At 40.1% G+C, this 10,975-nt stretch overlaps 1 protein-coding gene across 1 annotated transcript; it reads left to right on the forward strand.

Annotated features, from left to right (window-relative positions):
* Nucleotides 1–106: 106 nt before the first annotated feature.
* On the forward strand, nucleotides 107–10,411 carry mvk (mevalonate kinase). The gene is made up of 10 exons (XM_006784229.3): nucleotides 107–481; nucleotides 747–894; nucleotides 1,400–1,544; nucleotides 3,152–3,307; nucleotides 3,713–3,816; nucleotides 3,962–4,007; nucleotides 4,148–4,238; nucleotides 4,646–4,765; nucleotides 7,552–7,705; nucleotides 8,620–10,411. Exons 1-10 carry the CDS (start codon nucleotides 404–406, stop codon nucleotides 8,769–8,771), a joined length of 1,194 nt encoding a protein of 397 aa, XP_006784292.2. The 5' UTR covers nucleotides 107–403; the 3' UTR covers nucleotides 8,772–10,411.
* The last annotated feature ends 564 nt before the right edge of the window (nucleotides 10,412–10,975 follow it).

Raw genomic sequence — 10,975 nt, forward strand, 5'->3', positions numbered from 1 at the left:
TCACCCGGTGGTGGCAGAGTTCTGGATGCTGATTGGCCAGACGAAAATATGCTCGACCAGCTGAAGGGGAGTTGATTGGATACAGGAAATCCTCGCTCGTCCCTCGTCCAGTGTGTCAGGTCACGGTTTAACACTCTCAGATACTCGTGAAGAGAATGTAGTGTTGGTCCATGATTTTTTTCTAAATCACAAAATTCATTTGTAAAGTTATTAACAGTCATTAATGTTCGCGTAAAGGACGGTGCTGTGGAACTAAGCTGTCTACGGCTTCTTGCCTGTTCAGCGGATTAACATTAAGCTAAGCTAGCTGTTATTAATGCTGTCAGTGAAAAGTTGAACTGAGGCGATTGAGTTACGTAGATTTGGGCATATTTTGTGCTCTCCTCTGGAAGCTTTTACAGAAATGCAAGTGACGGACCTTTACGTGTCAGCTCCTGGAAAGGCGATCCTACACGGAGAGCATGCAGTCGTTCACGGAAAGGTAAGCTCTGAAGTGATACGGTATATATAATGACATTTAATGCACCAGTCAGCATCTTAGCAAAAATATGACTAATTAAGATTTATCAAACAACCTGTCCAATTGCAAAAGTGTAATTTTATATTTTAATATTTACCCCATTATCATAAAGCTACAGCATGAAAAGGCACTAAATGAAGTTAATAACCAAAAATTTAAAAAAAGAGGAGATTTTATTTATTTATCTCTTTAACATTTTGCTTGTTCTAATGTTGCTTCATGGCAGGTGGCTCTTGCTGTGAGCTTAAACTTGAGGACATATTTGCGATTGAAAGCCACTACTTTTGGCAAGGTTTATATCAACCTGCCCAATATCGACACATTCCTCAGCTGGGACCTTTCACAACTGAAGCAGCTTGTTACTTACTTCCATGGTAAGATGCATCGGAGGTGCTCCTGCAAATTCAGTTTTTATGATATTGCATGCAGTTCAAGCATCCTACAGTGAAATTTTAGTACTGAGACCAATTTTGGCCTAATGTTGGTGGTACAGCAGTATATCCACTGTAACACCAGTTTGTGTCTAAATGGGAGACAAATTTGAAGTGTTTTGTGTGGAAAAAGTAGGAAAAAAGTGCAATTCATTTACTGTATTTCCCATAATTATTTGAGAATCATTGACGGTACTATAAACTCACCATAATCCAAAGTGATTAAATTTACGAGCTTCCAGGTCAGAAATATTTATCGAGTTTTTTTGCAGCTGTAAATTTCCGTTTACTGTCTTTTTATAATGTCAGCCTTTGGATGCGCCAACTAATGACAGTCTTAATTAACAGGTTTTTAAGTAATTTGCTAGATTAAACTATATGCTTTGGTTTTGTACATTTACAGATCAAGGTGCATTGGTGTGATATACCTTTTAATTGATGTTATTAGGTAAGAGGGATGAGGTGCAACGCCTGGATGCTGAACTTGTGAGGAGACTGCGGGAATTTATTGGTGTAACCAATGGAAGCTTGGATACTTGCAGCATGGCCACCTTATCCTTCCTTTACCTCTACCTGTCGCTGTTTGGATCAGGGTGAGAGAGAGGACTTCTTCTCATCATTTGCACATCTGTAGCCATTTTTATCACAAAGGCATCAACAAATTGCAGGTGTATATATGAAAATGTTCTCTCTATGCACATAGGAAAGTAATACCTCGTGCCTTTTTAAAAACCTGTAGTCAAGCACTCACTGAACTCTTTAAAAAATATCGGTACTTCATTCTGAGACAGAGCGTTACAGTGTAAAATTTAACATTTTTTTTAGAAGGAGCATTTTGTGCTGAGTAACAGGAAATCTATTATCATGACTCTTGTGTACTTTTCTAGGAGTAGTGGGGGTTAAAGGTCATTTGTCTAAAAAGTCTTTGATGTTTAGTAAGTACAGGATAATAATTATGTTATATTTCTGTTATAACATCTGATAAAAGATGAAGTTTCATTTCTATATTAGCTCACAGGTTACACAAGTGTTAAAGGCAAACTCTCAAAAGTAAACACTCAAAAGAGAAGTCCAGTAAAAATGATGAAAGACTGCAGCTGTAAACTCATTGCCCAGAGGTGGTGCAACTGAAAATGGCTGCAGCTATTACTTTCTCCACCTACTGGTGATTCAGACAGTGTGCAGACAAATAATGACAAATGACAAAATGACTCTGTCTTGTTTAAACTCTACAGTCTTTCTGTGTGTGTGCGTGTGTGTGTGTTTGTGAGTGTGTCAGGGAGGGCGATTTATTGTGTGTACCATTGTATTCTGTGGCGTATAATAGTGGGGTTTCTTGCATTTCAGATTTTATTGTTTGCCCAGTGATAACTCTGTTTATATTTAGATGTCCTTGTTAAAATGATATATACATTACAGTAGATTGTATTAGTTTTGGTCTTGTGCCCACTTGCAATAAATGTAGGAGCATGTTAATGCTCATAATTTTAAGTTCAGTTTCCAAACAAGTTACCAGTGAAGTAGATTAGGTTCAGGGAAAAGTTTCTCTTCTTTAAAATGAAGATGCTAAAGGTATTGGTTGGATGTTAGTATTAACTGCTTCGGCAGCTGTTAACAGAAAAGATGCTGAGGAGCATTAAGCTGCAGGTTGTTGGGAGGTTTAATCGGCGTTGACAAGGCGGTGGCATGTCTGAGAGAGGTGATGGGTTGTGACAGGATCCCCGCTAATGAGAGTCTGGCACTGAGCCAGTATGTGCCCTAGTGCCTGTATGCATTTTCCTCTAAAGAGAGAGAAGAGCTGGACATTTAGTTTACAGTATTCACCTCTGCCCAAAAGCAGCGTCCTTGACAGGCATTGACAGAAGTGTCAAGTTTCTGTTGAATGTAGTAGTGTACATGTGTGCTGTAAGAGTCACATGACTGTACAGAAGGCAATATCACATATTATGTACTTTACTTAATGAAGTAGACTCTCTATATTAAAAATGACTGATAGCTGATTGTGAATGAGAAGTAATCAGTAGGATTTTTAAATCTACAGTGCTACTCACAGGTTGTGTTCATTCTAATTTTGGGGATACAGTTGCAAATTTCTATTATCTGTAACTATTTTTTCCCGTTTCAGTGCATATACAGTCAAAAGTCATACATATACACAATTTAAATTCTATAAAAGCACTTTCTGTATTTGTTTTCTCAGTGAGCTGCCCAGTTTGACGCTGACTGTGTGGTCAGAGCTGCCGACTGGAGCAGGACTCGGGTCAAGTGCCGCCTACTCTGTGTGTTTAGCTGCAGCTCTGCTTTGCGCGAGTGGAGCCATCCCCCCTCCTCTCAAAGAGTGGGAACACACTGCCAGGTAATGTTCAGGCCTCCATCTCCATCACGAGCTCTGTATGTGGTAGCTGTCAGCTGCGGGGTTACAAAAATGGGACAGCAAGCGTAAAATTTTAAATTACACATCACACAATGGAAATGGTGTCACACAGGCTTTTGGTTTGAAGTTGAAGGTGAGGCCTTAAAGTATAACATTCAACTTGTTAAAAAGAAAAATTAATGGATGGGTTTGGTCAACTCCACAACACAACTTGTATTGCAGTTCACAATACAAAAGATATTGCATTTTACACCAGTACTTTTATCATTTTCTGGCTAAATTTCCAGATTTTATAACAACTGCCTCTTCTTTTGAAAAACTGTCTCGTATATAATCGGTTTAGGATTTTGACACTTCTTCCTTTTATTTTGGTATGACTGGTGTCAGGTGGTGTCAGGAGGAACTGGAGCTAATCAACAGTTGGGCTTTCCAAGGGGAGATGATCATCCACGGTAATCCTTCAGGAGTGGACAATGCTGTAGGAACGTGGGGTGAGGCATTAAAATGTGTAGCTTGTTACACCTTCCTTCATTTTTGTACCGCACTCTTTCATGTACTCATCAAGAGTTTTGCACCATCATTGTTCATTGTTATCTGATTATTGTGATTTTAATGATTCATCTTTGGTTTACGTAGGCGGCATGCTCAGATTCTTGGCTGGAAAGATAATACCGCTGAGCAGGTACTAAAGAAGGATTATTAAGTAGATTTTATTTAAAGGGTCAATTAACAAACTCATTGTCTGGACAAAATTAATACATCAGTAAAGCACCAGAATAATACGTCTGAACGAACACTCTGATCTGTCTGTTTTACTTCCAGGGTGCCGTTATTAAGAATCCTCCTCACTAACACTAAAGTACCACGAAGCACCAAGGTACTTGTTGCCAGGGTGAAGGACAAAATTAACAAGGTACTAAATGGTTTCTTCCTCCCCCGTGAGTTACTTGCCGACACTGTAATTAATATAATAGGCGGTGCTTTTGCTTGGCAGATACTCCTGCGTGTGGTGTTGAGTGCCTTCATAAAATATTAAAATTAAACTCTTAGCCGGCACCCCTGTGCGCTGTTGCCTTGGTGACACCAGCAGGTGTGCAGATTTCTGTCTGAGACAGAGAATTCGGCCTGAATGGTGTTGTGACAGTGTTGTGATCAAGCTAGAGCACAAGTCAAACCTGCCATCCCAGAATCTGTATTTGTATGCAGCTTATCCATCAGAAAACAGCCATTAAAAATAATATGTGTGTACAGATGTTATTGTATTGCACGAGTGATGTTGGAAAAGTTAATCTCTTTGGGTTTTGTATTCCCCTCCTGTAGTTTCCATCCATCATGGTACCTGTTCTTGACTCGGTTGATGCCATTTCCTGCACTTGTGAAAAGGTCCTCTCAGAGATGACCTGCGAGCCCATCACAGGAGAGCATTACAATATTCTAGAGGTACAAATATTAGTTGATTTTGTGAAGCAGTTTGCATTATAAACATGTCATTAAATGTCATTGTTACTTCTTTTTGAAAGTCTGCTGCATCTAAAATAAATAATGTAATAGATGTGTTGTGGAGTACTGTACAAGTCTTGAGCCACCCCTCATTTCTTTATATTTGGTTTCCACTTTATTTATTTATTTTTTTAAGCGGTCTCCAGCAATCTAAGGAGCTTGGAAAGAAAAGCGTCTGGACTTCTTTAAGTTTCTTGAAGACGTTTCGCCTCTTATTCGGGAAGCTTCTTCAGTTCTGAGAGCAACTGGTGGAGAGTACCAGATTTTTAAGCCCTATTGGGAGCATCACTAAGAGGGTCATGGACCCCCTTGTGATCCTCTGCCTTATCACACAAGCCAAGGTGTGAAACGTCTTCAAGAAACTTAAAGAAGTCCAGACGCTTTTCTTTCCAAGGTCCTCAGACTATGATGACCTGGATGACTGACAAACTTCACAGACATACGGACTCCAGCAATATTTCTCCAGGCTTTCTGAAGTTCTTGAAAGAAGTTTTTTTTTTGGACATTGGCTGCTTTTTCAGTCATTTCAGTCCAGTCCCTTTACCTGAAGTGTTTTTTGTTTGTTAAGCTACTTAACACTGACCTATGAACAGTGTTGGGAAGGTTACTTTTAAAATGTATTCCATTACAGAATACAGAATACATGCCCCAAAATGTATTCTGTAACGTATTCCGTTACGTTACTCAATGAGAGTAACGTATTCTGAATACTTTGGATTACTTAATATATTATCATGCTGTTTACAACTACATGAATGTACTATTGCTGTGATTTATTACTGTTACTGAAGGTCTGCGGCTCCGAACGTAGTAAAGGGACCTCTGGCTAATACGTCGGGTTCTGTGTCGGGCTCGTAGCTGAAAACTAGCTTTACTTTGTTGTCTGGGTCAACTTTGCTAGCGAGAGACAGAGAGAGGCGTTGAAAGGCTGCTCCAACGGAACTTATTGTTTTTGGAGGAAAACACGAACACGGTATACAGTCGATACTTAATAGCTTACTTACAACTGGGCTCGTCAGGCACTCTTCTTGGCTGCAGTGGTTATTATTATAATTACATGCTTCCAGCTCCCGTTTTTGCTCGATGACAGCTCGTACTTTTCCTTTTTCTCCCTCCTCGCGCTCACAGACACATAACGTGTATGGCAGTCCATTCTCCCTGCAGCACGGACTACACTGCCCATGAGGCTACATTCTTTAGAGCTATACCTGTAGCATTCTGCCTATTAGCTTAGCACAACAACAACAAAAAGGCGCTCTCTCACCCAGGAAACACGCAGAGAGAGAGCGTCACCCTGTAACCATGGCAACCGTAACGCTGCCACCTGGAACAACAGAACGTAGCTGTCAAACAAAACCCAAACAGTCCTGACCCACCACAATATGAAACAGGGAAGTACCGCCGTGTAATCCATTTATTTCAACAAAGTAACTGTATTCTAAATACTACCTTTTTAAACGGTAACTGTAACGGAATACAGTTACTCATATTTTGTATTTTAAATACGTAACGGCGGTACATGTATTCTGTTACTCACCAACACTGCCTATGAATCATTTAAACATAAAACGGCACCTAACTCAAGGGATAAACTAGTTTTGTCTACACATAATAGACAACTTAGCGAAGAAATAATTATAAATTATATCTTCAGGCACTTTGTTACTGGCAACTTCTCACAAAACATGTATTCCGATTTCTTTAGTTGAATTAGTACTGCAGACATAAAATAGTATTTTTGTACTAACAAAGTGTTTTCAAAAGAACTATTAGCTGAAAACTTGTCATATCTTGGGGCAGTGTGTGTGTCCTTAAAAAGTTTGAGGAAAGTGAACAAGTGGAGGGCAAAAGAAGGAAAAAAAAAGATCCACCATGCAATACCATCTGGAAAGCATCTGATTGGTAACAGCATCACAATAATCCCAAACACACTGCCAGTGCAGTAAAAGCATACCTGGATAGAAAAACACATCAGTAGAGCATTATCAGTCATGGATTGGCCTCCTCAGAGCCCGGACCGCCACATTATTGAAGCAGTGTGGGATCATTTTGGCAGGGCAGCCAACATCCAAAGAAGAGCTTTGAATGTCCTTCAAGAAGCCCCGAGAACTTTTTCTGAAGACTACTTATAGAAAAGACAAGAAATCTTGCCTTAGAGCGTTTAGGCTGTGTTGAAGAATAAAGGCGGTTATACCAAGCATTGACTTTCAAGCTTGTTAGAATCATTCACTTTGTTTTGGCCTTAAATATTGTATTTTCATGTATGTTTGCACATTTCAATAAATCTCTCCACCTATTTCTCAAAATGTTAAGAATGAGGGGCGACACAAGACTTTTGCACAGTACTGTATAATGTATAGTAACTAAGAAATATACTGTATACTTGAGACAAAGCTGACTTTGATCTTTGAGCTGATCAGAGAAGGGGTGCTAGTTGTGCAAAGTTATCACTTTGTTTTCCAAAATAACTTCCTGGCTACAGTCAAGACCATGTTAGACCACATTAGCAGGTTAGCCGAATAGTATTTACACTTCGGCATGATACAGTTGCTAGCTATGCAAGTGTAGGCTAGCTGTCTGACCTAGTTAGACAAAAGTTAGTGCACATTAGCTAGTGTTGTTAACTGTTGTAGCATAGTGCTGTTTTGAAAATGTCTAAACCACACAGCTGATTTTCTCCCAGTAGCATGTATGAATTAACAACAGCTGTGTGATACCCTTTAAAGGAACTCATTGATATCAACCAGCACCATCTGAATGTGATGGGGGTGGGGCACCCTGCCCTGGACAGACTTTGCCAGGTCACACTGGTCAAAGGGCTCCACAGCAAGCTAACAGGTGCAGGGGGAGGAGGCTGTGGCATCACGCTTCTGAGACCAGGTGCTTTTTATTGTGCATTTTTAAATGATTATGTGAAGAGTAATTTATTTTAAAGGAATGTACTTTATCTGCTGTTATAAGTACCTTTGCAGTTTAGATGACTTGCATAAATCAAAATAATCATTCATTTTTTCCACATCCTTCAGCTGATTGGTCTTCAGTCTTGTAATGAATTAATTTTGATGAAGAATGTTTGAAGAGCTAAACTGTCAGGCTCCTGCTGACAGCAAGTTTTTGTTTTTAGTTTTTTCTCTAATTCTCCCTCACTCTCATATTAACGATTTGAGTGGCAGAAAATGATGAGCAGGCAGTGCAAGAAAACGTCTTTGGTATGCAGGTATTACTGTGCAATTGGTTCTAAGAAAACTTTGTATCATCCTCTCTTTGACAAAGCAAACAAGCAGAGAACCTGCAAGTTCAGCCTTTGTTTATGCCTGCAGCCTGTAACATACTGAATTTTAACAAGTCTTAACCACACCAAATAGATTTCCAAAGGCTTTTTTATTTGTTTTCTCAGCAAATGTTTCTGACTGAGGGAATTTCCAAGTAGATTGTTTCATATCTGTCTAGTCTACATGCTCTCAGAGGGTTTTTATAGCGCAGCTCTTTAAGTTAAGGAAGCGAGGATTAAGTTATTTTATCTTTGTGTTTTAAAGCTGCTCTTGAATGTGAAGCTTTACATTTTCATCTGAGTCTGTGTGGTTACTGTGAGTATTACTATGCAGCTGCATCCTTACTGTTGAGATGATGTCAAGCCCTGTTTTGGACCATTTCCTTTGCAAAAAGCAGCAGATGTTTGGTACAGTCTCACAGAGCACACCAAGTCTGCCTCAGCTTATTAACTGAAGTGACTTATTTTTATCCCTGTCTTGACCTTGTCTTATATTACCTGTTATAACTGGCTTGTTTTATAGAAACCGACTCCCTGATGGTCCAGAGTACAGTGCAGGAGTTGAAAGACTGTGGCTTTGACTGCTGGGAAACAAGCATTGGTGGGCCAGGTGTCCAGCAGCATTCGGCCATTTCTGTTAAGGAGGAAATTCTGGAGATTTTAAATCACTACTAAGACTCACCCGTGGCAGTGTCTGCGAAGGAGGACAGATGTAATAGTGGGCTTTTTATTATCTCAAGACCTGAGGTATACTGAACTAATAAAGGAGGCTGAATGTACCAAGGAGCATTTCAATCTGGGCAGGGTGGGGTGGGATGGAGTGGTCTAATCTCTCTTAAATCTGTGACAATTTAACTATGTTGTGTTTTGGGTAACACTTCTTATTCAGTGAAAATGTACTCACAGTTTACAAACCTGTGCACTGACATCTAAGTCCAGTAGGTGGCATCAGAGTTGCACAAATGCTTCTTTATGGAAGGAGAGTTGCAGAAGACGGCACTTATAAAATTGACTGACATGGAAGTGAAACACTGGCAGGATTAAGTTATATTTTCTTCCAAATGCTTAAAGCAGTAGGGGTCAGTATATTTTAGTACATTAAAACATCACCAATCCTGAAATACTCCTGCTCTAATACAATGTTGTTGTGATGACGATGAGACATTATTTAACAAGAACAAAGTCAAACTCAACAGATTTCACTCTCATGAAATATTTAAAAATGATGCAAACCATTTAAAAACCTCTGAATCCCAACATGCACTGCTGCATTGCTCTGAAATTCTGGTGTGCTAAAATGTATTCTAGTTATGCTAAAACCAAAGAATTTGATGTGATTTCAGTTGTTTCCTTGTTGAGAGCGTCTATAATTTCTCCAGCACTTTGGTAAAATGTCACTATTTTATGCTCTGTTAGTTTTTGCAGTGAAAGGCTAACCGGCTGTGTTGTTTTGCTAATACAGAATGGGGAAAGAGGGAAAGCAGGAGTGTGTGACTTTCTCTGGAGCCTCTGGATTAGCGCTACTATAATGTGAATCAATGACGAGTGTCCTTCTGAGTCACACGTTTGTGCTGACACGCAAACACACACACACACACACACACACACACACACACACACACACACACACACACACACACACACACACACACACACACACACACACACACACACAAACACAAACCAGCTTTCCCAAATTCTTCTCCACCTAATCGCTCCCTTGAAAGCATTACAGAGTATTCTGCAAATGTCGCAGATGGAGAAGACGGATCTGTTTAGAATTTCACTGATTTGGGGAAAAGGTCATTGGGGGATTCAGTTGAGTTTGAATATCTATTTCATTTTCTGCTTTTTTTTTGTAAATGTCACAAAGATTGAGTAGTACAAATCTGGCACCGTGCGTGAATATACGACATTTGTCACCCTCCCTCCTTTTTCTGCCTGGCGCCCCCTCTGTCCTCTTGAATTGTGTCATCTTTGTCAGGGCAGCCCCCCGTCAGCGTGCCGCACAGTTGCCCCTAACCCCTGCTGGAATTTAATTACCACTGCGCTTTTCAATTGAAATGGCATTGACGAGGAGGGGAGGGGGACAAGAGCGAGACAACGGAGCCAGTTTTATTTGAAGCCCCTCTCTTTCTTTTCTGTCTCATTCTCTTTCGCTCCTTTTAGCCCTGCGAGGCACAGATGGTATTTTTTTTTATATCAGTGTCAGCGCCTGCTTCTTTCTGCTCTGATGAATAGAATCTAAGGAGCAGGCCTAAGATGATTTCAGATAACAGAGGGAGTGAGGAAGGGGGTCAAGGATAGAGGGAGAATGTCAAAATTAGAGAGATACAGTGGAAAAAACGTCCGCTGTCCCCGCAGCGAGGAGCGAGATGTACAAACCATTTAACATTTAACATTTCGAGGGGTTTTAGGGAGTTTTGTCTGTGTGGATCAATGTGATAGAATCTGGGATGAATAATTCATTCTGTCCAAGCAGGAGGAATAAAATGCTAAATGTGAATTTGCTGAGTGGTCATGCACACTGTGGCACATTCCCTCTGGTCCCCGGTCGACTGGTGAAATGCTTGTCAGGAGCCATTAAGTTTGAATACAGAATTAGACCTGACTGACAAGATATCATGTTGATGTCTACTGGTTTTGCCAATGGGGATTTAGTGTATGACTTCCCACAGCGAACGTCTGCATTTGCATATATAGGCTTTTGGATCACAGTTTGTTATTGGGTTGTTATTATGGGAAACGTCTTGTACTGATTGAATTATATGTCTTCATATCTTTAAAAGAGGATGTGGAATTGGCACACAGCAGGAAATATCTGCGCAACCCTCCTCTGCCCAGCATTCAAATGAACACAATGACAGAGGCAGAATCAA

Source organism: Neolamprologus brichardi, chromosome 12 (assembly GCF_056152115.1).
Source record: "Neolamprologus brichardi isolate AB-2024 chromosome 12, ASM5615211v1, whole genome shotgun sequence".
In the NCBI taxonomy this organism is placed as follows: domain Eukaryota; kingdom Metazoa; phylum Chordata; class Actinopteri; order Cichliformes; family Cichlidae; genus Neolamprologus; species Neolamprologus brichardi.